At 45.1% G+C, this 25,848-nt stretch overlaps 1 protein-coding gene across 3 annotated transcripts; it reads left to right on the forward strand.

The window, feature by feature from the left end:
- Positions 1-46: 46 nt before the first annotated feature.
- HEPH (hephaestin) lies at positions 47-25,319 on the forward strand. Of its 3 annotated transcripts, none has more exons than XM_035323588.1 (21): positions 47-310; positions 3,165-3,360; positions 5,596-5,840; positions 6,518-6,730; positions 7,302-7,481; positions 7,902-8,156; positions 8,752-8,920; positions 10,055-10,194; positions 11,262-11,393; positions 12,643-12,854; positions 14,509-14,659; positions 14,973-15,185; positions 16,010-16,220; positions 16,475-16,614; positions 17,417-17,548; positions 18,507-18,613; positions 19,368-19,584; positions 21,059-21,198; positions 21,582-21,744; positions 22,882-22,914; positions 24,203-25,319. In XM_035323588.1, the coding sequence occupies exons 2-21, from the start codon at positions 3,200-3,202 to the stop codon at positions 24,445-24,447; spliced, it is 3,459 nt and encodes a 1,152-aa protein (XP_035179479.1). In that variant the 5' UTR covers positions 47-310; positions 3,165-3,199; the 3' UTR covers positions 24,448-25,319. The 3 variants fall into 3 exon arrangements, with proteins under 3 accessions (XP_035179479.1, XP_035179480.1, XP_035179481.1); XM_035323589.1 differs by lacking the exon at positions 47-310 and adding an exon at positions 494-539; XM_035323590.1 differs by lacking the exon at positions 47-310 and having other exon boundaries at positions 3,266-3,374; positions 6,547-6,730.
- The last annotated feature ends 529 nt before the right edge of the window (positions 25,320-25,848 follow it).

Raw genomic sequence — 25,848 nt, forward strand, 5'->3', positions numbered from 1 at the left:
TCATGTACTTTAGATCCGTTGCCGTCCCTGGGGGACGGGCGGGGACGGGCGCGGCGGCCCCGGGGGCGCGGCGGGCGCGAGTCGCCGCGGCCGGCCCCCGGAGGCGGCTCGTGTGCCCCCGGCCCCAGCCCCAGCCCCGAGCCGGCCGTCCCCCCGCAGGCGAGGCGTCGCCCCGCTTTACGGCCCAGACTTTGTCCCCGGCGGCGCTCGGTGCGTGTCCGGCAGCTCGCGCTGCGCTGCGGGCGCGGCAGGGGAATGGCTCCCAGCTGACGGCTCCGCGTCGGGACCCGCGGCTGCCCCGCTCCGCAAAGTAAGGGGAGGGGGACGGGTCGGGGCGCTGGGTGCGTGTCCCCCGGGCAGTGGCTTTCCTCGGGTGAAACGTCGGGGGAGATGGGCTGACGGAATTAATCCGGTAAAGCGGGGGTTGATCGGCCCGCAATGTTAAAATCTAGGTTTTCCATTTGTTTGCAACTCCGGTTTTATTAACGGATCAGCAGCCGTAACTCCTGGGAGTGAAGATTTTGCTGTAAAACATCGAGGTTCGTTGGCGAACAGGACGCACAGTTTGGATTTTTTTTTCTTGTCATAGATTTCAATGAAAAATGAACTTTTGGAAAAAAAATGCAAAGGCTATTGACTTTGTTCGCTGTACATTAGCAGAGTAACTAGATGGTGATTAGATGCTGTGAGGACAATGTGAGGACAGAGCCAGCCCGGCCTGGGAGGCTCGGTGGGGCGAGGCTGTACCGCTTGGCAGCGCGGCGCAGCTCCGGGCAGCGCCGTGCGCGGGTCTGGCGCGAGCTCTGGACGGGACCGCTGCGAAAACCCCCGTTAGGCTGTCCAGAAGGTTTCTTCCTTGAGTTTTTTTTGCTCAACATCAGAGCAACTTCGCACGGCATTTAGCCTGCTTCTGGTCTAGTCTGGTTTATCAGATAAACGCATCGACGATGCAGTGCTGAACTTTAATGTGGTAGGCAGGGACTCGGTCACGTAGCAATCGCGGGCTGACACAGCAGGGACTTGTCGGGAGGCAGGTTTCTTGGCCAGCTCCAAGAGTCACTGCTCGTTCGTGGTATGCAGTCTAAGCTTTGCCCTTTCTTAGGATTTGATACTGCTGTCAAAGCCGTTAAGATCAGAGACTGTAAAGATTAGCCCACACCGAATGCCCAGCCTCAGCGGCGCCCGGCCCCAGCTTGGTCTCCCCGGCGCTGGCTGCGGGTTGCAGCTCCCCGAGCCCAGGCCTTGGCTGAGCGTGCCGAGCAGCCCCTCGCCCGTGCCGAGCAGCCCCTCGCCCGTGCCGAGCAGCCCCTCGCCCGTGCCGAGCAGCCCCTCGCCCGTGCCGAGCAGCCCCTCGCCCGTCTCCGCACCGGCAGCAGCTGCGAGAGTGGCAGCCGCAGGGATGGGACGGGACGGGGGCGGTGGGCAGCGAGCGGCCGCAGAATGTGGTGGCTGCCCTGCTGCGGTCCCTGCTCTGCTGGGGACGGGGCTGGACTGCACCCGGGGTCCTTCAGGTGCACGACTGGGAACGTGGCGCTGCCCTCCTGGGGGGCTCGCCGATAGAGCTGCTGCAGGAGATCCGAACCGCGCGGGTGGGTCGGAAATGTCTCAACCTAGGGGAGATCCCCGCAATGAGGGAAGGAGCGTTTTCCAAGCTGAGAGATGCTTTCTTTCAACTTCTAAATTTAGTGAATGTTTGGAATCAGTAATACTTAATTATCATTAGCTTTTGAGAATAGGACAGGATGCTTGGAAATCACAGAATTACGGGTTGGAAGTGATATGAGTAGGTGTACTGTCCGTTGCAGTGTACTGGGGTTGAATCCAATGTATTGGGCATCAGATCTGGCAAGAGATTTCACAGCTTCCCTGGGAAAGCCATTTGAGTGTGATGCTGTGCTAGCCAAAACCTTACAGAATATCTGCTTTTGCCACAAATAAACCTCCAATTCATGTTGTTATTACCAAAGACGAGAGAATAAATAATGACAAGCCTGTTTATAAAAGCAAACAAAACCCTGTCTGCTTGATGTGGCGCCATGTCACCATCCCCTTCTTTTTGAAGTTAAAGAAAGCTGATTACCTTAAATATCCTTAATAGATCACATTTTTCTTATTCTCACATTTCCTGTTTCTCTCTGCTGAATGTTTTCAAAGTTGCTTTTATGCGTATAAAGAACTGGAGATATATTATATATGTCAGTTTGGTTATTGGCTGTGTCCAGCTTTAAGTACATCACCAGATGAGATCTTTCTTAAGCATTTTTGTGTGATTTGTATTTATTTTCTCATCCATTTTATTCACAAGATTTTTTTTTATTCTCTAGTGTAATTCGACTCTTCCATATTGCATCAATTTCTTCTTAATGCAGGTAGTTCTTTAACAAGATAAAGTATTGTGAATACTGGTTCGATTTCATAAAATTTCTGCAACTTGCATTGGATCTCTCTTAAGAGTATTTCTCATGCATACACCAAGCTTGTTGTCAATCACAAGTTTTATGAGTAAAGTCCTTACTTCATGATCTAGATTATGGAGAAAATAGTTAATGTAAGAGCAATCTTGAAAAAAGTTAAAATTTACAATTACTTCATAGTTACTAAGTCATAATTCTCAGGTGGCTTAGTAGAGCAGAGGGATATAGGCAACAGTTAACAATAAAGTTTGTTGTTCAGGATTATTTTCTTTTGCCTTGTATGTGTACCTTTAAGGTGATTTGGAACATCGGTATTGGTGAAGAACTGATGTCTTTAAATTCGACTTCCCGTGGCACGTTCTGCTCAGGACTCCCAGGCCTTAAGATGGTTACACAGCGTAGATATTTATGGGTGTCTGCTGTGCTAACGAACACTGTGACTGTTCACCTTATCCCCTACTGAGTGGAGTCTTACCAAATTAGCTGTATTTCCTAAATGCTATGAAACGTAATGTGGCCAAATTGTTCAAAAGACAAAGCAATAAGTTAAACTGTTATGAGAGAAGCATGGTTTACTGGCATAATATCTGTTCACCTTGTGTGTTATGGGGATGACTTCCTTGTTGTCCCAGACCCCATGGATATTTAATGACCTTATTTATTAGCTAATGACCAGCTAATTTAGGATAAAATTATGAGGTCATTCTGCTTCTGTTTTACTACATTTGTTTTTCCTTTTCTCCCTAATAGGCTTATCCTCCAAAAGAGTATTCACTTTGGCCACGATGGAATTGTTCTGGTTGTTGCTGTTTTGCATCCATTTGCCAACACCCACGTTTGCTGGAGGCATCACCCGAGTCTATTACCTGGGGATCCGTGAGGTGGACTGGAACTATGCTCCAACGGGAAAGAACATGTTCAGTAATCAAAGCATTGCACATAGCCTGTATGTTTTGCTCCGTAAGAACTGAGCCTGGTGCTAGTTTAAACTAGTAATTTTCTGGGTAACTTCATGCGAGTATTCTGGGGCATCTAAGCAAGCAAGAGACAGGATCAAGTGTCTGGTCTTTATGAGCTTAATGGTTAACTTGTTTTATCGTACGAAACTGTACCAGTGGGAAAAAGAATGGTCAATTTAATGGAGCATCCAGTGACCAATGCTAGTTATGCTAGAGGGAAGTCCAAACACTATAATAGAACAGATTGTGCAATACTCTGCCCTGAGGTTTAATTTTTCCTAGCTCCATCCGATGATCAGTTTACGTATCCTGAAACATGATGAATTTTCACCTTGATGTAAATGACATAATGAAGCTGGCTTGTTTTTATGTAAATGGGATTTCAAGCCTTAGACTGGATGGAGCTTTGTGAGTGAAACTTTAGTTGTTTTAAGAATGTTTTTGTGGGAAAAGTAAATCTGGAAACTGCAGTAATTGCTTTGAGTCACTACAAAAGCAGTTTTTGTTTCTGGTTTTCAAAACCCCAGACATTTTTTCTGTTGTTGTTTTGTTTTGATTTTTTTTTGGTCTTGCTTTCAACAGCTTTTTTAAGACATTTGCGTTTTTTCCTTTTTCTATGATGAACTGTGTTTATTGACTTGCTCTGTTGTTTACCCTCACATGCCATAATAAATAACATTTGAGGGTTTCAACATTTTCTTTCAGAAGTGATGCAACTGGTCTAGGATGGATTCAAAAGAAAAACAAGGGCCACCAGTTTAGCATGAGAAACTGCCTGTTCTCAGGAGATGCTGAATAGACTCAAATTATTCACAGAAAAGGAAACTCCCCCAAATTCAGGCTAAATAAAGGTGTTTTCACCAATTCCTGCAGTGATAACAAATGCAGTGATTTTTGTTTGCTTTCTCTCATAATATATGAAGAGAAGAAAATGAAGTCTCATAATATATGAGGAGAAAAATAAAGTCCACGGCTATTAACCATGAAGTATTTAAACTGTCACTGCACACAGTTATTGGGACTTGTACAGTGACTGCAGAAGTCAAATTACTAGCAATAAGAAAGGGATTTGATATGAATATTAGAATTGGTAAAATGCTTGAAGAATGATTTTTGTTTGGAAGAAATGAACTATGTAGGGAAAGAGGCAGACATGCAAAAAATAAGAATTATCCATACACTTTGATAATAGTGGCTCCAGGGATGACCTCAGAAACATGAGCTTTAGACTGTGAGGGGCTGGGCTCTAGCTATACAATGAATGACAAAGGCAATGTTAATTGGTTTTTGCTTCCGCTGTTCATCTTCTGGAGCGATGTGTTGAGTTTGCCTCTGTTTCAGGACCATGTATGTTGCTGTAGGGTGATTGATTCTAAGGGGGTGAGAGAAGTAACCTGAGCTCTCACTTAGGCCTGTCCTACTCATACCTGTACCATGACTCATCTCTTATCTACTAAGACATAGTCATAAAGAGCAAATATATTCCTGTGTTGAACTTTAGTACCTGTGTGAGTTTTAGCTCTGAAAGCTGATTATGTGCAGGGTACATGCCTGCCTGACTTGTCTGTCATACTACAAGTAGCTAAGAATGTTGAGTCGAAAAGCATCTTTTAGTCTGGATTTTTGACAGAGAGCTCGTGAGATTCTTTTTTCACCCCTTCTTGTGATCCAGCAGCAAACCCCACAAAGGTGTTGAGATAAGCTTCCAAAGGACCGACAAATGTGGAAGCGGGAGTGGGAAGGGCTTTGGTCTTCCCACGTCACTTACATGTGATTGTCAGAGAAGCACCATCTTTCTCATTCTTTGTTTGCACAGTTCAGGGGTGCACTTTGTCCTTTCAAGACAAATGGAGGGTGAGGCCATGGCTTTGTGTATCAGCTGGAGTTTGGTATCTGACTGTACTTGTGGCTTTGGTTCCAGGCTCACCGAGGTATAAACTGGCCAGTGTCCTGTTATATTTCATGTGCTCCAAAGCAGACAGTTCTATCACCCAGTACTCACTGTTGTGTTCTGTGTCACAGCAGCCATAGGTGGGAAGAGAAAGTTTGCTGCTGATTTAGGGTGTGTTAGGGTAGAGCATGGGAGGTTCTCTGTGATGCTGAAAGCTTTAGGGCTTTAGAGCTGAGAAAGCTACGTGTCATCGCTACTCTCCTGTGTTACCGACAAGCTGTTTTGTATAATGCATTACTCATGGTGCCTTTCCCTTTTCTGAATTTAACAGAAAGGCCTCAATATTCCTGCAGTCTGGCAAAGACAGGGTGGGAAGCACATACAAGAAATCTGTGTACAAGCAATATACAGACTCAACCTACACCACTGAGATTCCCAAACCTGGCTGGCTGGGGTTCCTTGGGCCCATCATCCGAGCAGAAGTGGGGGATACCATTAAAGTACACCTAAAAAACTTTGCTAGTCGGCCGTATACAATCCATCCTCATGGTGTCTTCTATGAAAAGGACTCTGAAGGTAAATGAGCCACTGCCATAGTGGAGATGGATTTTTCTGGATGGGAACTGAGGAGTATACACTGAGGATAAATGTCTGTAAAGAATCCACAGACTTGGTTAGCCCAGAGCTGTATTGCTGGAAAGCAACTGTATTTCAGTCTTTAAGTAAAGTCACAATGTTGGGTTTATAGGCTTATGGGTCTGGGAGTAGTTTCCTGACCTGGGCATTAAAGTACACAGTCCAGATCACTTGACTTTTGTAGAGCCTCCAAGGCTCGCTAGTGGGAAAGCGGCATAGAAAATGTTATATTTGTTATTTAAAGTGCTGCAGTATGAGAGCCACAAGTGTGATAAGCTTCACTGAGCTTCACAGGAATGACAAAGTATGAGACCAAAGAGCTACACATGGCCTTGTTGAAGACCAAGTAGCAGTAGGCAGAATGGGAATAACCTTTGAGCCTGTGCTGATCTGTTTGCTTGGCGTGTTGCCTTACAAGGGCTCCGTGACTCAGTTTCCCTTTAATGAATTATATTAAGTGCTATTTCAACCTTGGGATGCTGAGTCTTGCTTTGAAAGCTGCTACCCAAATATATATACACAGCTCTCTACTTAGTGTAAGAGGCTCAGTATAAGGTTACATGTTTGGACATCTCTGCTCTTCTTGAATGGATGTTGTGATTGCTCAATTGTTCTAGGATCCCTGTATCCTGATATGTCCCCCCAGGATCAGAAGAAGGATGATGCTGTCCCCCCAGGTGGGAATTACACCTATACTTGGACTGTTCCTGAAGATCACAGCCCAACTGCTGATGATCCAAACTGCTTGACCTGGATCTACCACTCTCATATTGATGCGCCAAAGGACATTGCATCTGGGTTAATTGGGCCGTTACTTACATGCAAAGAAGGTAAAAATTCCCAGGGAAAGCAGTTGAGTTTCATTTTGTGAAGATTTTTGTGGTGACTTGGATAAGGACAGGATGAGAAGATACTCCAGCAGGCAGCTCCCAACCTCATGGGAAAATGTGACATGACTGAAGAAGACAGTGCCTGTGTTCTGGTTGGGTTTTGATCATTGCGTTGTCTCTGTCCTCTAATGGCCAGGCAGGTGAGCTTATAGGCTTCTTGATCTGAGAGGGCTGTTTAAATACATGTTAGGAGGGGGAATCTTGCATGAGATCTAGTTTGTATATTAAAAAATTAGGGGTACTGTTTGATTTCAGTAGAAGTGAAGGAGTTGCAGTTCAGCCATACGGAGCTAGAGCTGCATAGGACTGAGCCATATAGTAGCAGCAGTGTACTAGAAATGGATGCAATTTCTAGAACTCTGAAGTGAGCCATGCTAGAATGGTGGCAAAAGCATCTGCCTCTGGCTTGTGTGATAAGAGGTTATATTCTTCTGTTGGTGTTTTAAACCCTTAAACCAATGTTTGCTTTTCTGCATGGATGGGTAATCATTCACCTTTTCTTTCTTCCTAGGAATACTGACTGGCACTTCTCAAAGACGCCAGGATGTCGATGTTGATTTCTTTCTGATGTTCAGTGTGGTGGATGAGAACCTAAGCTGGTACTTGGATGAGAACATTGCGTCATTCTGCACAGATCCAGGCTCTGTAGACAAAGAAGATGAAGAGTTCCAAGAGAGCAACAAAATGCATGGTCAGTGTCATCTTTGTGAAGTTACTGACTTTGCCCAGATACTCTGGGTGTGCCAATGCTCTAGTATCTTGAAATGCACATTCTGCCATTGTATACCAGGCTGCAGGTAGAGCGGAAAAGGGTAGCAGAAAGCTTTGAGATCATGTGCTAAACAAACAATGTCACAGGGACAGTGCAGCAACTCCAGGGGAAAAAATGATATTTTGATCTAATCTTTGGCTTGAGTGAGCCTTTCTTAGTTGTTTGGAGATTTTGAATATGCTTCATGTTAGGAAATGATTTCTGGAACTGAGCTCTCCAGAAGAAGAGGAGGATGAGTTCTGGGTAGGTCTATCCTTCAAACGTGTCTGTATTGTCAGCTGCAGGCAGAAGCTCTGAAGGCATTTCTTCTGATCTCTGATTTTTGACTTGTTTTTCCAGCTATTAATGGTTTTGTGTTTGGGAATCTCCCTGTGGTGACGATGTGTGCTGGGGATCATGTTTCATGGCATCTCTTTGGAATGGGCAATGAAATTGATGTTCATACAGCCTACTTCCATGGAGAAACACTCAACATTAGAGGCCACAGGACAGATGTGGCCAGCCTCTTCCCAGCCACTTTTGTTACAGCAGACATGATCCCCAGTAACCCTGGGAGATGGCTCCTGAGCTGTCAGCTCAATGATCACATAGAAGGTAAGGCAGACACTAGAATGTGTTCCACATGGTGGCCTCCCTTTTATTTCCCAGTGTGGTCTTGTGATGTACTTTGTGGTAGGGGACAGTGCCTTGGGCAGCATTCCCATTAAAAATGACCGTAGTTGAATGGGTGATTCCTTGTCTTGTAGAAATTGGGATGGGTTGGTTATTAATATATATGCCAAGCTTACTAGGGGTGACTTATGCCACCGTATGATGTTCCTCATCGGTCACTGGTGAACATTGGCACAGCTGAAACTTAAAATGAGGCAGTGCCCTAAGAACAGTAGTCCCTGTAAGAGGCCCTGGCATGGTACATCTGAGGAAAGAAGAAGAAGGCTCTGTTTGCTCTCTGTCCATGCTTATCTAGCGACCAATATTTAAGGTAAGAAGCTCTGCTTACTAGCAGAAAAAAACTCCTTTCTGTGGGAAATCACCTTCTAAGCACCTTCAAATCATTCTCCTAATCACCGCCCAGCCATGTACCTTTGGGGACAACAGAAAAGGAATGGCCAGTTTGTGGTAGGAAGGTGGGACTGTTTGCTGGCTGAGAGGCATTAAGTCTGTGTGTCCTCTACCATGTCTTGGGCAGCTGGGATGGGGGCTCTCTATGAAGTCCGGCCCTGTTCTCGGCAAGCTCTGGAACCTGCCCTGACGGGGAAAGTTCGGAAATACTACATAGCTGCAAAGGAGGTGCAGTGGGACTATGGACCTTCAGGACATGACCAAAGCAGTGGGAAACAGCTGAGTGAGGCAGGCAGGTAAGCAAAAGGCTGACGGGGGTTTCTAGTATGAGGGGAGGCTGCTGAAGAAAATGTGGGATTTCCTTCTTAGCAAACTACATGTCTGCAATTCACATGGATTAGCCCAACTAAAAATGTCAGCTGCTGTAGCTGGACTGTACCAAAAACAGTACTAGGTATCGCAGGGTACTTCACATGGAAGTGTGCTGCTGTGTTTTGTAGCCTTACCTGCAGACTCCAAGAGTCCCGGTTTATGTAGAACATGAGCTGCTGCTTTTCTCTCTGGGCTTCATTTCTGCTTGGTGTGCCTGACCTAGGAAAAAATCCGCAGATCTGATAAGCTACTAAGCAAGTGCATCTTGCAGCAGACACAGGGTGGCAGAGCTAGTCTGCAGATATGCTTCAGTGTAGCCTTGCTGCAGCAAGCAATTTCTAGGAAATTAAATGTTGTGACCTCCATGACAGCTTTCCATTCCATGCGTCAAATGATTGTGATAGCAGTGGTTTCTGAAACTGAAAGAAAGGCATGCCTCCCCCTCCCTTCCCTCCCCTGGGAAGCTGTTGGAGACTGAAGAAGTAGAAATGCAGAGAGGTTAATAATTTACCCAAAGCCATGCAGCAACTCTTCCAGACCATAGAACTGCAAGCTATGTAGACCCGTGACTTGTCCTTGTAACTAAGCTGCCAGCTGCCTTTCCTGCAAGGCAGGTTACATCTGTCTGTGTGGTGGAGAGGGTGGCGGCAAAGAAAATAAATCTCTCCTTAGAGCTGTTGTGTGTTTACAGTTAGACTGCGGTTGTCCCCTGGGCTGTGTCCTGTCTTCCCATTTACTGCACTGCCCTCTTTTGCATATCGTACAGAGAGATGCTGTTCAGACCTGTGCCTTTGAACCTGGTTGTTTCAGCTGGGAGAGGTCCCTGTGCCAGCAGTGCTCCCTGAACGCAGCTGACATGAGCCTGGAGGGTGAAAATGCTTCACAGTGATGAGCTGTGCTTATGCCAAACCAGAGATGCTCCCCTTGTCTGGGAAAGCAGCTTAATTTGGAGATGCTGCTGGCATTGCCAGAGGGGCATGTTGTAGGGAGTGGGGAGGAAGCAGGAGAAAAGGACTGATTTCCATAAAAATAACCTGACATTTGCTTTTTGCCTTTAGCCCTGCTGAGAAGTTTTTCAAACGTAGCCTCTACCGAATTGGGGGAGTCTATTGGAAGGCAAAGTACGTGGAATATACTGATGAGAGCTTCCGTGAGGAAAAGCAGCAGTCAGAAGAAGAAAAACACCTTGGGATACTCGGTAAGAACCATCCAGCAACACAAACCCTCTTTCAGTGCCAGTGAGAACAATGGGATGATGTCAGGAGTTAACTATGCCTTTGTTTCTTGATGTAGTGAGGTGTTTCACAGCAGTTACGCTTAAGACTGAGGCACACAGGCCTAGGATGTCAGATGGTAAAGCAGAGGGAGTTGCTTTTCTGCTGTGGCAGTCTTCAGAGGTCAGTAGTAAGGGCTGAGGGACACATTATAGTATTTGTGACAGTAATCAGAGCTACAAAGCGGTGTTTATAGCCAGAGCTAAACAGGTCACAGTACTAGCCCCTAGCTTTATGTTTTTGCCTATCTTCAAGGCACAGTACAAACCCCGCTTTCTCACAGAAAGCTTCCTCTCCCACCTGGGCTCTCTCTGCTAGAGCCAGGTATCAGTGAGGGTGGTAAAGAAAGATGAGAGAAGAAAACAGAATCTTCAGAGGGATTTGAATCATGTATGAAGGCTGTGACATACACAGTAGAAGCACATAGGTGTGGTCCAGTTCCCTGCATCAACAGTGACTAATAATCTAATGACACCAGAAATTAGCAACAGCGATACACAGAGAGGCTACAGAAGGAAAGAGAATGTGGATTAATATACAGATTTGTGGGGAAAGAGATACAAGGAAGTACTAAGCAGCTGAATATAAGTGGTGGAATTATACATAGAATGGGAGATGCAGCCTAACTGTGAGTCTTGCTGGACCCTGGGAGCCAGGGAAAACAAAAGGGATAGTGTTGCCAGCAACAGCCACATTCCTATAGGAATGTGAGGGAATTGGATATGACTTCATACAAACAAATTACAGTTATTTTCTATTAAACTAAACACACTGGAAGAGCAATCAATGAAAAATTCTGGTCAGATAAATAAGCAACATCCACAGGGGGAGTTGCATGAACTCATTTGACCTGATCCCCCATCTACCTCTCTGCTCTCAATCTTCTCCCATCAGCCCTGGATCAAAGGTGGCCCTGCCTTGTTTGTTTGGTTCATGTGGTTGTCCTGCGATTTGCTCTGTTGCTGACGCTCACTCTCTGGTGTTTGTGTAGGTCCTGTGATAAAAGCTGAAGTTGGTGACACCATCCTGGTGACGTTTGTTAACAAAGCCTCCTGGCCGTTCAGCATCCAGCCTCATGGAGTGTCTTATGGGAAGGCATGGGAAGGGATGCGGTACCATGATGGTTTGTGCCTAACTTTCTTTAATTGATTGTGCTGGGTCTCACTGGGATGGAGTTAAATTTCCTTGCAGCAGCCTGTATAGTGCTGTGCTCTGCACTTGCAGCAAGCCTAGCATTGGTATCACAGCACTGTTGCCAGTTGCTGAGCAGTGCTGGCACAGCATCAAGGTGCTCTCCAAACCCCCTAAAGCCAGTAGGTGTTGGGGTGGCAAGAGGCGAGGAGGGTCATCGCCAGGGCAGCTGACCTAAACCGACCACAGTGATGTTCCATACCACATGGTATCACACTCAGCAGTAGAAGGTAGGAAAGGAGAAGGAGAGGCGAGGGCACTTGTTATGAAGACTTCTGACCTCCCAGACAACCAAGACACTTCTTGAGGCCCTGCTTCCCAGGATGTGGAAGAACAGTGCTTGTTGATGGCAAGTAGAGAGTAATTGGTTTCGTCCCATCTTTGCTTCCATGCAGGTTTTGCTTGATTTTTTTTTTTCCTTTTTTTTTATTATTATTTTTATCATCCCTCTCTTTATTTTCCCTTTAATTAAATTATCCTTATCTCAACCCATGAGCCTTTTTTGTCACATAATACTTTCTTCTCTGCCTCTTGTTTTGAGGAGGGGGAGGGAGAGAGTGGTTGTGGTGGAGTTTAGTTGCCCAGCAGGGTAAAACCACCACATTAATTTAATGCTAATCCTGGTGATGGAGCTCCACAGCCTTATGTCTCCTCCATGCTATGAAGTTCCTGCACCCAGGAGAGATTGGGTAGCTCTGGAGCCTGCCTGGTCCTCTGAGCCTGCCTGAGGCCTCAGAAAAGGAGTCATTCTGCAAAGCTCATGCCCAGAGAGGGTGCTTGAGGGAGCATGGTTCCAGAGGTGCTATTTTTGTGAATGAAACTGGAAAACCAAAGCTCAAACCATTTCTAGCTGTCTGAGACCCCAGTGAGCAGAGAAACGTTCCCAATGCATTCCAGCTTAGGTAACCACATGCTTCCAACATTCATCATCCTAGATACAGCTGGATCTGTTTCATTATTTGCTGTTACCATGCCCATCTCTGCCACGACACCAGGGAGGAATTTCAGTGATACTGAGAGCAGCTCTGTGTGTGCCCTCTGAATACTTCCACTTCCATCCTGGAGACATCTGCTGTTCTTAGTGACATGAATGAAAGCCAAGTGTGAATGTAACTGGTGAGAAGATGCAACTGGTTTGTACAGGGACCTTGAGAATAACCACCCCAATCTCTGTTTTAAAGGTCTGTCCCAGCACGGGGTTTCTGTTGCCCCTCTGCAGAACTTTACGTACAGATGGACTGTGCCAAAGCATGTTGGGCCAACATCCAGTGACCCTCCCTGCCTGACCTGGATGTACAGCTCTGCTGTGGACCCTGTCAAAGACTCCAGTTCAGGCTTGGTAGGCCCCCTGGTCATCTGCAAGCCAGGCACTTTGGATGACAACAACAAACAGGTAAAAAGGATTTTCCTGTTGCACTGTTACAAGGAAACAACCTGGCAGAGAGAGGAAACATCAGCAAACATTAGGGAACACAATGAAAATAAAATGTGTGACAGTGTGGGTCCAGAGAGTCTAATTAAAGTCTGTTAACGTCATGTCAACATCATGTTAACAACATGTTAACATCAGGGCACTTGTGTGCCACAGTTCTGGTGGGAAAGGCTAGCATTCTGGACTCCCAAGGGCTACCCTTGAAATAGTTTCTGGGCTTTGCTTTAAAGCAAAGTACTTTTTTTAGAGGCATGTGAAATATTCCTTGCAATCTCAGAAACACCAAAAAAGCCATCTTGATATACTTACAGATGAAAATCTACATGGAGTGCTTGAATAATACGATGCTTTGAGGTTTGGGTGAGCCTTATTTATTCTGCAAGGTCAGCTCATTTTCAAGCAGACTACAAAAAAAGCATATGAAAATCCATCTTGTTCTATGGTTTTGATGAAAAATAGGTGAAATCTGAAGGGTGACCAGAACTTCCTCTTGGAATTTCATTTGGGGATGTTCTACTCATTGCAGTAAGTCCTGGGAAGAATCTAAATGAATATACCAGGGAAGTGCAAGATGTTAACAGACTTTTGTTGTGAAAAACAGTAGTTGGCAGAAAAATAGCCTACTGTAATCCTACCTACCTAGCAGTTCATGTCAGGGAGTGGCTGAGAAATCTGAAAATAGCTTCTACTGAGCCTCCCTAGTGGAGTTTGCTTTCTGCCTGCTTTCACTGGTGGCATGATGTAGCTAAACTAAGAGTTCAGAAGAGATCAGCATGTTCGTTAGGGTAGAACTGTGAATCTTCAGAGGGGATCATGAATATATAAAGCCCAGTACATGAAGGAGCTGTGGTAGTGATGAAACACTTACAGGTATTGAAAGGGTGTAAATAAAACAGAGACAGACTTGGCTGGAAAGGCAGGACAGGGAAAAACCACCTGGGGTGGCGATTCTGGCTCCACAATATTAGGCAACCCTTTAATGAATGGTTAATCGGGACAGGTGCACAGCCATTCTGCACATGCCTCTGTGCCCCACTGGAAAATGCTTAGCCCTCTCTGCAGGGTGTCCTCCTGGGTACAGCTAAGGAAGCTGATACCAAAATGAGCATCTGGACTGCACAGGTGATGTTCCGTTAATGGGGAAACGCACCATCCTGTGGGATACATTTCTTAGGAGAATTAATATTTTTAAGATTTTAAGGTAATAAAAGAACAGAACAACAACAAAAAACAAATTCAGGGCTGTGGTAGGAGGAAGGAGGGGTGGAACATAGTCATCTGCCTGCCACACCAGCCAAGTTCTCTTTTTAGGTCTGATGTGGGTGAGCAGTAAAACCTACACTAAATGTAAGGGTGGTGGGGGAAGGAGACAATGCCGTAATATTCTTGGGCACATATTGATCACTTCACTTGAGCAACATCAGGGCAATTGCATAAGTGGTGCCTCTTGTGAAATGAAAGATAAATCATTCAATTTGAGTAAAGGGACAGAGCCCTGGCCTTCTGTGAGCCAAGACAAAAGATAAAGAGGAAAGTGAGAGCCAGACAAAACAGCTTTATCTGTAAGGATAGTTGGTTTTAAAAATTAACAGCCATCATTGTGATTGTATCTTAGAAAGGTATCGACAAAGAATTTTACCTTCTCTTCAGTGTGTTTGATGAGAACCTCAGCTGGTATTTAAATGCAAACATAAAGTACTATTTGAGGATGGAAGAGACTTCTGTGAAAAAGGATGATGGCTTTGAGGAATCAAACAGGATGCATGGTATGGCCTGATGGTGTTCTGTGGGCAGCGGGACTGAACCTGCAAAACACGTCTGGTGTTCACATTAAGTCAGAGCTGGGATGCTGGTGTGGTTGTGTGTTGTATTGGGCTGTAATTAAGAGAAGCTACAGAGTGGGTGGGATGTTGGACAAGAAACAGGCTGTCTCAGGAAGCCTGTCCTGAGTGTATTCAGGGGCAAATCACAAGGAAGATGCTTTTCTACTGGCAGGCCTGCCCTGTCCCAGTATATACACAGAATGAATCTCCAGGCTGATATCTACCTGCAGAGAGTAAATTGTTTTCTCCTTTGCAGCCATCAATGGATTTATGTTTGGTAACTTGCCTGGGCTGGATGTTTGTGAAGGAGACAATGTGTCCTGGCACCTTTTGGGCTTGGGCAGTGAAGCAGATATACATGGAGCTGTGTTTCAGGGAAATACCCTGCAGATGAATGGGATGCGGAGAGATTCAACCAGCCTGTTCCCCCACACATTTGCTACTGCCTTCATGCAACCTGATAACAAGGGTAAGTGTCTATGTATCTAACATAGTGTCAGGAAAAGTCTCCAGTTGTGATATTTGCTCCTATGGCTTATTTATTAGCACGACGTGAACTTCCATGTTACAAGTGTTATAAGCTGAGCTGTGCTTTAGATCGTGTTTGGCCCCATTTACAACCCCAAAGCTCTTATCTTTGCATCTGCTTCTGGAGAAGAACAGGAAATACAGGATCATGTTCTTTATTGTCCCAGGCTGATTCTCTAGCCTGCTGCTTCTTCCTATTAAATATTTGTAGTAATAGCCCTGATGGACTTTGCTGCCTGTTATCTATGGAAACACGCAAACACATCTTTCAGAATCAAGTAGCAGAGATGTCAGTGCAATTCTGCTGTCCATGTCTTGCAGACGTTCACGTTAATTTCAGACCTTTGTCTTCCCAGTTTGGGATTAAACATGCAATGCCATGTCTCATTCATTCAATGTGATGTGATGGCCTCTGCTACTGCAGCTTGTCTCCTCCCCATGACATTTGCAGGCTTGACTTCTTACTTAACCAGTAGTGGTAGCACAATTGTTACCTCATTTGTTTCTTTGCATCTAATAAGCTGGTTATAGTGTAAGACAGCTTCCTGAGATGATTTTTGTGTAGGACTTTGTTGTGCCATTCCTCACTGGTTTCTCTACCAACCCCGTTTAATCTCAGCCTATGGCAACCAAGCTCCCTACACAAACACTCAGCTATACACAGCGCACATACCGATGCCAGCCATGTCACAAGCTGAGTGGGAAGCAGCTGGTTCCTGGGATCTTTAAGAGTAGCTTTTTCCTTGTTTGTGCTGCCTCCCTCAGGGGTTTTTGAGATCTACTGCCAGACGAACAATCACTACCAGGCTGGGATGAGGGAACACTACTCCGTTTCCAAGTGTGGCAAGAGGGACCTGGCTCCTGCCCCTCCGTACAGGGGGGTGCGCACTTATTACATCGCGGCAGAGGAGGTGGAGTGGGACTACGCGCCGGACCGGAGCTGGGAGAGGGAGCGGCACAGCCACTCCACAGAGAGGTACAGCCCCTCTTCTGGGGATGCCTTGGGCAAGGATTTTCCGTAGACCTTGGTAAAGTCAGTCAGGGCAACTTGGCCATGTGTGACATGGTGCATATACTGCTGCTGGGTGCTGATGGAGCCGCTGCCCCTCAACCTTTGCAGCTGCAGCAGGTCTCTGGGAAAACTGTCAACTGGCAAAACTCCTACCAGAGGTTAGCTGTTTATTTCCCATGAGCATTTGAGTAACACAGCACTCGTTCTGCGTTTCTCAGCTACGCCGATATATTTCTGAGCAACGAGAATGGGCTGCTTGGCTCCCGGTACAAGAAAGCAGTTTACAGGGAGTACACTGATGGGACTTTCAAGACTCCTAAGGCCAGGATGAATGGTGATGAACACCTGGGGATACTAGGTAAGGAAGTGTGCAAGGGGTACGTTTTCCATTCACACAGCAGTGGGACTTGGACTCCAGTGCTTCAGTGGTTAAGGGCTGTAATCTGAAGGCCTCCCACATACTCAGACATCCGCTGTGTGTGCAAGCATGAGGAGAAATTCAGACTTGTCTGTTGTCCAGGCCTGCCAGCCTTGGAGAAAGCAGTAAAGAGAGTCCTGAGTACAGTTTGTCCTAGAAGGTTGGGTTCTTAAGCCTGCCTTTGCTGCCAGATTTCTTCCATGTCTCAAGAAAAGCATTTTTCACAACGGCATTTCTCTAGCTGTGAAGAAATAACTGCTGCCTTCTGTAGAGCAGTCTGAGAGATGTAGTTGAAAATCTGTAGCTGTGAAAAGAAATGCATTTGGGATAAAAGCAGTCTGGCTCTGGGAAGTAGATAAGCACGCTGCAGCATTGATGGAAGTCTATGGAGACACAGCTGTTTTATGAACCCAGGACTTTAAGTGATGACAGAGCAGCAAAGTTGAGGCAGTTTGTGTCACCTGAAATAGGCTGCGGCTCTGATTTGTGACATTGTTGAGCCAATTTGAATATTACTGGTCTTTTTTGAAACTAGCGCCATGGGATGATAAAGATGTTGCAAACTTTGGTATAGCGGTATTCAGAAATTAAGGAAGAGGAGAGAGGGGAAGCATCATAAATATTGTAAGGGAATATCTCTGGGGAGAAGAGAATGAAAAAGTGGTAAGAATATTCTTAGGAGATATACTGATAGTTTTTGCTATTGCATATTATTGCTACACCATATTATTACTGTCTTCAGGTCCTTTTCTGGGGGCAGAAGTGGGAGAGATTCTTAACATTGTGTTCAAGAACAATGCCACACGACCCTACTCCATTCATGCACATGGGGTGCTGGAAAGGCAAACAGGGCAGCCACAAGTAGCAAACCCTGGTAAGTCACCATGTTCTCAAGCCTTGTTCCTGTACAAACTTAGGAAGCTAACTTTAGCCTACAGCTAGACTTGTTTCTTCAAATAGGCTTAGAGATACTTGTTTTCTTCTGGCGGAGACCTGGAACTGAACAATAACTGGTCTTTCAGGTTCACTGTGTTTTCTATGATCATCATTTGTGTGGGAAGCCCAGGGGAATTCATATTTCTGCTGTGACTTTGGGATAAGCATAGCACGGGTTTTCTGCACGGCCTTGTTCTTAATATTGAGCATGGTTTGTAAGAAGGAGAAAGGTGATCACTGCTCACAGCTTAGTCAGTCCTTGGAAGTAGCCCTTGGCTGATGAGCCATGATGGGGAAATCTGCTTCTTTTCCTTACAACCTGTGTGTTTTGTGATGTGCGTGGTTGCTTGTCAGGATGCTGACTGAGGTCACCAATTTCTTTTATGTTCCAGATGTGAATTTATGTAATTTTTTTGATCCCCTTCAACTTGCATGTTCTTTAGAGCAGGCTATGCCTCTGCAACAGACAGGCTTTCAGTTGGGCCCTGTCTTTCTGAAATGTATTACTAGTAAGCAAAACAGTAATTTCGAAAAGGAATTTGAATGAGCATCATAAATTCCTTCAAAGACGTGAACGATCATCTCAAGCTCCACTGGTACTGAAGAGAGGCAGAACTCCCTTGGTCTGGTCTAGTTTCAAACATGGCAAATAAAACAGAATTGTGTCAACTCCTATTAGTGTGTGTCTCCTGTCACCCCTCTGCTTCATTTGTGAGAGGGGAGCTTCCATCCTGCTTTTCAGTGCCTGGGGACAGAAGATGAAACGTCCAACAAAATCAGAATTGTATTTACACTTCTGAGACAGTCGTCTTTTCTTGTTCTGCTTTGCATGCTGCTCAGCAAGCTGGCAACTTGGTTTATCCCATTGGTGTTAACGGTGCTTCTCTGCCCCTCAGGTGACATAGTGACATACCAATGGGAAGTTCCTGAGAGGTCTGGTCCAGGGCCAAATGATTCAGCTTGTATCCCTTGGATCTACTACTCCATGGTGGACCCAGTAAAGGTAAAACAGAAGAAGCTATTACCAGAAAAGCATGGTTAGACCAATTTTTTATCCTCCCTAGAAAACAATGTGAGTTTAATACAGTTTAGGGATTGGCCTAGGTGAGAGGTAGAAGAACCATCTAGTGGTATGTCTAGCATTCTTCTGGGAGAGGGAATCCTCCAAATATATGTTTGTCATTATTTTTTTTCCTAATGCAAACCTGCATAAAGCAATTTTAGGTCACCTTGAAACCAACCTTCCTTCAGTTTTTTTTGCAGGATGTGGGAATATCTAGTGAGTTCTGGCTTGTATTGGTGAGATCAACAGGGTTAATTTAGAAAGGCAGGAATTACCCAAATTTAGGCCATATGAGTAAAACAGGGAGATTTGAGCATTGCTAGGTTCTACTATCATAGCACTGATTTTACAGGGAAACAACCTGATGGATCCTGCAGTAAAGCATCGCATTAAATCCAGAGATCATTGTCTTTTTATCTCAAGTTGCAGATGTTTTTGCAGCCACAGAGTGAAGAGTATTTTGATACCATTCATGTTTATGACTTTCAGATTTGCATTCATAAGAGCATGTATAGTCACTGCTCTTGTGCTCTGCTAGCTGATTTTCACCAGTGAGAGTACTTATGCAGTAGCACAGTTTATTTTAAGTGGGGTGATGGAACAGTGAACGTGGTTGCTGAAGGGCAAAGAGCTGTGTACAAAACTCAGGGTGAGAAGATCCTTGCCTCAGATTTCTATCCTTTGTTCGAACTAGGATATGTACAGCGGTCTGATTGGACCCCTGAAGGTCTGCCGGAAAGGGGCGCTGCAAACTGACGGGGTCAGAAAGGATGTAAAGAGGGAGTTCGCTCTGCTGTTCCTGGTTTTTGATGAAAATCAGTCCTGGTACTTGGAAGAGAATGTGCAACGTTACAGTAAGGGAAATCACATCCTAGTGGATGAAAGATTTGTGGAAAGCAACAAAATGCATGGTAATGTCTGTTAAGCACCTAAGCACTAATTGCTATCTATGCAAAGTTGAACTTGACTCTGCGACCTTTGTAAGTTGTCAGAAAAGCCCAGAAAACAAGAGCCTGACTCAAAATAAATGCCCTCACTCTTTTCTCTCATCAGAGGCAAAAACATAATTAAATTCTGCATTTCTCAGTATTATAGCACATACGACAAATGTTTGATCTACAGTGAAGGCTGATCATTATGGCTGTCCTTCTCGGGAGGAATAGCAAGACATGGGCCAGAGAGGTTAATATCTAATGTGTCTGAATGACTCCGGAGAGGAAATAATATTAAATGTGAAATTAATATGTTAGACTGATTTCGTTCCGTTCATCTTAGGACCATAACAGTATGTTAGGTTTCTAGTTAATTGACCAGGCTGTGTGGTTGCAATACACCGGCTAGTTCTTTTAGCTGATTTTCAAGAAAACTATTCCTACAGTAGTAGAATGAGCAGATTTTTCTAAATTCATGGGGTGTTCGGTTTTCCTATATATTATGTCTGGATCTACCTGAAATATTCTCTGCAAATGCCAAGGGGTTCCTCGTGATGAGATGAGAAGAGCAGAGAGTTCCGTTATATATGCTATTATTGCTCCTTATTTTGTGTAGGTGATACAAAGAATCCCCAAATACTCATGTCCATTAAGTTATAATTGTCAACTCAATTATTATAGCTAGCAAAAGCAACGCAGAAGCTGAATGCTTGTTTTGGGCTGCAGAAAGTGCCTATGGCACACGTGGGAGTTAAACACAGGTGTTCCTGTCCTCAGATCATGTCTCTTTCCATCTTTTTCCCTCTGTCATCTACGCATGGAAGTTTCCCTGTGTGCTCTCTCATTCAACTCACTCACCGTTTTGGTTCCTTTCCTGCATTTGCAGTCAAAGCAGTATTCCTTCTTGCTGTGCTAATTATGAAATTAAGTTCTACTGTGTAGTGATTTTTCAAATGATCAGCACATAATGTGTGCAGCCAGCATGAGACAAATATAATGACAGGGTTGCCTGTTGGCAGAAATTACCTGTTTTCATTGTTCAGTAAGCAAATGGTTCAGAGTTTTATGTGTATATATGTATATACATATATTTCCCTAGCACTGAGCCAAAGCTATTTTACACATCCTGACTTCTGGAAGCACTACCTCTGCTGGCTGACTCCAGGTTTTCAGCAAGTAGCTTTCGAGATTTATTTGAGATGAGCTTACAGTATGGCTTTATACGCAAGTCATGTCTTCTGTTAACAGAGTGGCTAAGTAGCTGAGCTGTAGAAAGACGGCCAAACTTTTTGAGAAACTGTGATATGGAAGACATGAAACACCGATGCAGTAGTTCCTAGATGAGCTTTGAAGCATCTAACTTGTCTAGCATGTTCTTCTTTTGAGATGGCTCAGCATCTCTACCATTTCAATAACAGCCTTTTCTAATTTCTGCATGTTATGCACTGCACAGCAATCAATGGGAGGCTCTATGCAACCTTGCCTGGGCTGACCATGTTCCAAGGAGAGTGGGTGGACTGGTACCTGCTGGGAATGGGTCAGGAGATTGATGTCCACACAGTCCATTTTCATGCTGAGACCTTCATATACAAGGTAAGAATATCCTGTAGATAATGAAATGGAGACTGGCCATTGATATCATCACTTTGGTGTGACTCTGGTTTGAATTTATTGAATTATTTCACAGCAACTTCACCCAACTAGGAAAGGGATGTGGTATTTGACACATCTGGATCCAACTGCTTGAGCCTCTGTATTGTACTGATATGTCTAGCTAAACCCTTCTCAGGATTAGGCATTACCAGGTTGTATTTGTTTTCACAGTTGCAACCCTGGAGCTGCTCTGTGAATCTTATGTAGAGCTTTTATAAACTGTAATAGCACTGACGTGATCTCTAGTGACACCGACAGAATCCTTCGTTACTCAAGAGACATACAGAGAGCTGCATGCTAACAGTCTCCCTTCCCTTTGACAGAATGGCAAAAGCTACAGAGCAGATGTCGTGGATCTGTTCCCTGGGACCTTTGAAATGGTGGAGATGTTGGCTGGGAACCCTGGGACATGGCTGCTTCACTGTCATGTATCTGATCATATTCATGCTGGCATGGAGATACTCTTCCAAGTCTTGCCTAAACCAGGTTGGAAATACTGCTACGTGTACCGCAAAATGTGTAACAGCAGTTTCCACTAATGCTACTAAATCCTCTGTTTGCATCATACTTAGCAACTCTTTCATACCATAAACTGCCAGTTAATTTAGTGGATAATTGTTATTAATTTAAGATATTCCTTTGGAATATGGTAACACCTGCAGCTGGAGTTAAACTCTGCAAACCAATTTGTTATTACTTTGCCTAGGGTGGTGTTAGGAGTTGTATTTTAGCATGAGTTTGGGAAGCAATGTTCAGCCATCACCTAGCAACTGTTGTTACTAAGAATATTACATGTGATCTGAATGCATGTCCTAAGGCTTCTCATTTCACCAGGAAACAGTGGAAGTTGCTCAAAGATGAGTGACACTGTTCTGGGTTTGGCTGCAGTGGAGTTAATTTTCTTTGTGGCAGCCTGCATTGTGCTGTTACCAGAACAGCACTGATAACGCACTGATAGTTTAGCTGTTGCTGAGCAGTGCTTACACTGCATCAAGGTCTTCTCTACTTCTTAGTAGCTTGGGGTGGGCAAGAGACTGGGAGAGGGCACAGCTGGGACAGCTGACCCAAATTGACCAAAGGGATATTCCAGGCTGTAGCACATCATGCTCAGTAATGAAACCGAGGGGAAGTTTTTCCAAAGTAGCCATTGCCTAGGATCTGGTTGGCTATTAGTCTGCTTGTGGTGAGTGATGGCTTTTGCACCACTTGTGGGGATTTTTTTGTTGTGTTTTGTTTGTTTGCTTTGATTTGTTTTCCCTTTCACTTACTAAACTTTATATCAACCTACAAGTTTTTTCTCACTTTCACCCTTCCAGTCCTCTCCCCCATCCTGCTGTGAGGGGACCAACTGACCCTGCCAGCCGGGATAAGCCCACACTTAAAGACACTGATCGTGCTTTTTTCTCAAAGGGTTGTGCAGTGGGAGGGAGTCTGCTCTTGAAGCAAGTAATGCAAAAACACTCTTGGTGTGATGTGGAGAGGGAAAACTGACAGGAGAGAAGAAAACATACAAGCCTTGAAAAACCATGTTGCATCTGGATCTGACCCTTGCCAGAATTGCCATGTTCTGGACTTGATTTGTTTGGCCCAACACTTTGTCACCCATTTTTTGTTTCCTTTCAGAGCCAGTGCTTGAAGTTCTAAACTACAACGAAGGTATAGTATACCTTGTATTGCTAAAAAGTGTGTGTGTGTGTGTGTGGCAAAGGAGGAAGAGAACTCTTGTCAGTATGGAGATCTAGATTTGGAGGAGGAGGAGGGAGAAGTGCAAACACCATTTACAGCCTCTCCTCAGCCATGCTGGGCAGGGTGTTAGCCTGAGGCCTGGCTACTGATGGGTAACAGGGAGGTTCCAGGTAAGTTTGTTTATCTGTCCTCTAAATGTCTGTGCTCTGATGATAAAACTAAGACAGACTTGTTAGGCTTGTTTGACCTTGTTAGGTCAAAAAGATTAGTGTCCTCGCATCCTGGTGTGTATAGATTTATCATACAAGCAGAGATTCAAAGGGTCTTAAAGGAGAATGTTGCAAAGGAGATGATTTTTCTTATGCTTTTCAATCAAAATGTATGGGACGTCTTAAATTATTTCCTGGAGGTAGAAGTCTGAGGAGATTATAGTGGTGATTTCTTCCCGTGACTTTTCATCTCTCTCGACAACGCTCCTTTTTTTTCAACTGCTTTGAATAAATCCATCTGAGCTGATTTCAGAGCCAGCTTAGACCAGCTGAAAGCACAACCATCTATCTACAAGTCTTCAGTCCCTCTCCGCTGATAGTTCTGCCGTGTTCTTCTTGGCAATGTTTTCCTCACTCAAAATGAGTGTAAAGAAGAGGAGTAGGAAATGTCACAGCAGTACTGACAATATTTAAATAATTTGGTTTTACACTCTACTTGAACATCAGCGTGTGTGCTCACGAAGCAAAAACCTTGACTGACAGCCATTATCCAGGCAAATAGCTGCATTTCTCAAAAGGCTTCTGCTGCCTCACCGTGGAAGCGCAAGAACCCGGAATCTGAAGTGACTCACTGCTGGCGTGCTGAGCAAGTGCATTCTGGAAAGTGGTGGCCTGGGCAACTGCAGAAGCTGGGGGGGAGCTTGGAGCAGGGTGGGAAACTCACAGCAGCCTCAGTCTGGATGCATGTTCTCTTCTCAGTTCTTTTCCTAGCTCAGCCACTGACTCCTCACACAACCTTAGACCACCTCCTTTATGGTGGGTTTAGCAGCGGTTAGTTGATAGGGCTGAACAGCTCCGAGGTCCTGGGGTGGAGTGAATTAGGGAAAGAACCATTTATTCTCAAATTTGTGTGACCTGAGGGTCTGTTGGATGGACAGTGATTGGGTCTGCTTTGACTTGCTTTGATTGTGTTGGGTCTTTCTTTAACTTCTTTTCAGTTGTATTATTTCTGGTTCTCATTGGCACAATCTTTTTGTTTTTTCTCTCAGGGACACCACTGGAGAATGTGGATGAGTCCCAGAAGGTCAGGCTTTTTGGAGCTAAGTTACCTGTAGGGCAAGTAGAAGCTGCAGTCATCTGTCTAGCTGTTGCAGGCTTGGTCCTCCTCCTGATTGCTGCCGTCCTTCTGGGAGTTGTCATCTACCTTGAGAGGCAAAGGAGGCTAAGACGCAACAGGAGGTCTATCCTGGATGATGGATTCAAACTCATGTCTCAAAAGAATTCAGGGCTATAAAAGCTTTGTACAAACTTCTGGCTGTGTGCTTGGAGCAGAGACTGGATCATTGTCTACAGCAAAGATTTTGGGGCATCATTTCCATTGTACACTAGACTTCTAGGAGCTAAGGAGGGAAAGCTGGAGCCCTGACCTCTGCATTTATCTTGCTCATCACTCTGCTCTGTAATGAAAATATCCATCCAGGAGAGACCTGAGGACCCTTTCAATCAACTCAAGACAAGCAACAGGAGTAAAAAGGTCCTTCTAAAATACTTACCCACAAGAAAGAGAGGAAATATTTCCCATATTTTCTTCACTCCAGAACAAACTCCACTTGGTCTTTCTCAGCAGAAGAGCTTAGTCCAGATTCCAGTCTTGCTCCTTTGCAAAAGCCGAGTCGGATATTGTCTCCCAACAGACCTGTGAGCCTTTAAATTAATTAACCTGAAGGGGGAAAATAATATGTGATTTTTTTGTGAATCAAGAAAGAATGCAGAAGAGAAAATGTTAATTTAGAGTTGAATTGTTGTTTTTTGATGAGTAATTGGACAGATGTAAATTCAGGGTAGTGCACGTCACAGTGTCTGTGAGAGCTCCACTGGGGAGCATGACCACAGCTGTGCCTCACCATCAGCCTCACTGATACATCCCTGTGCTCTCAGTACCTCGGGTGATGGGTTCTGATACCAGGTGTCCTGTGTCTTGTGCTGGGAGATAAAGCTTCGCCAGTGCTGCAGAGCATCCTGGTGACTGCCCTGTGTTGCAGTTCTGCCAGTGGAGTGCTGCGCCTCAGCATCTGTACAGCTCCTTGTGCAGCAGGAGCAGAGCGCTGTGGTGTTCTGTGATGTGGTTTGTTCTCTCAAATACATTTTACTGAAATTATCTCAGGAGTTCAGCTGTTGCCAAGTTAATGCCATGAGACAAGCTAAAGTCTTGTGTGAGCTGCAGTTCGTGTTTGGGGCAGAAAAGTGGGAATGCTTCCCCCCAAGGTGAAGGACAGCAGTGACATGCTGCTGCTGCTGGTCCCTGTGGGAGAGGGGCTGGGGGCTGTGGTGCCCCCCAGCCTGGGGGAGCGCTGGGGCTGGTGCCTGCTGGGAGGCAGAGAGCTGCAGGGGGTGGCACAGCCCCCAGGAGCCTGGAGCTCCGCACTCATCGTGTCCCCCAGCTGCAGCCATGCCCACGCACCGCAGGCACGCTGCCCTGCACATCAGGCACCAAGCGGCTCCTCGTGAAGTTCCCGTCTGCCTGCCTCTCCCACTGAATCCCCATCGTCCAAATGGGCACGGGTTGGTGCTTACATATTTCTGTCCCTGGTTTTAAATTGGAAACGGTAGAAAAGAAATCCTTTCTGTGTGGCTTTCAAAGGCAATTAAAGCAGAGCTAGCTAAATGGCTCTAATGACAAGAGACTGCTGTAGGC

Source organism: Oxyura jamaicensis, chromosome 4 (genome assembly GCF_011077185.1).
Source record: "Oxyura jamaicensis isolate SHBP4307 breed ruddy duck chromosome 4, BPBGC_Ojam_1.0, whole genome shotgun sequence".
Taxonomy (NCBI): Eukaryota; Metazoa; Chordata; class Aves; order Anseriformes; family Anatidae; genus Oxyura; species Oxyura jamaicensis.

Coding starts and splice junctions, on each gene's coding strand:
- HEPH (XM_035323588.1), top strand. CDS start 3,200: ATGGAATTGTTCTGGTTGTTGCTGTTTTGCATCCATTTGCCAACACCC. Junction 5,841..6,517: donor CTATGAAAAGGACTCTGAAG/GTAAATGAGCCA, acceptor CAATTGTTCTAG/GATCCCTGTATCCTGATATG. Junction 8,921..10,054: donor CAGCTGAGTGAGGCAGGCAG/GTAAGCAAAAGG, acceptor TTTTGCCTTTAG/CCCTGCTGAGAAGTTTTTCA.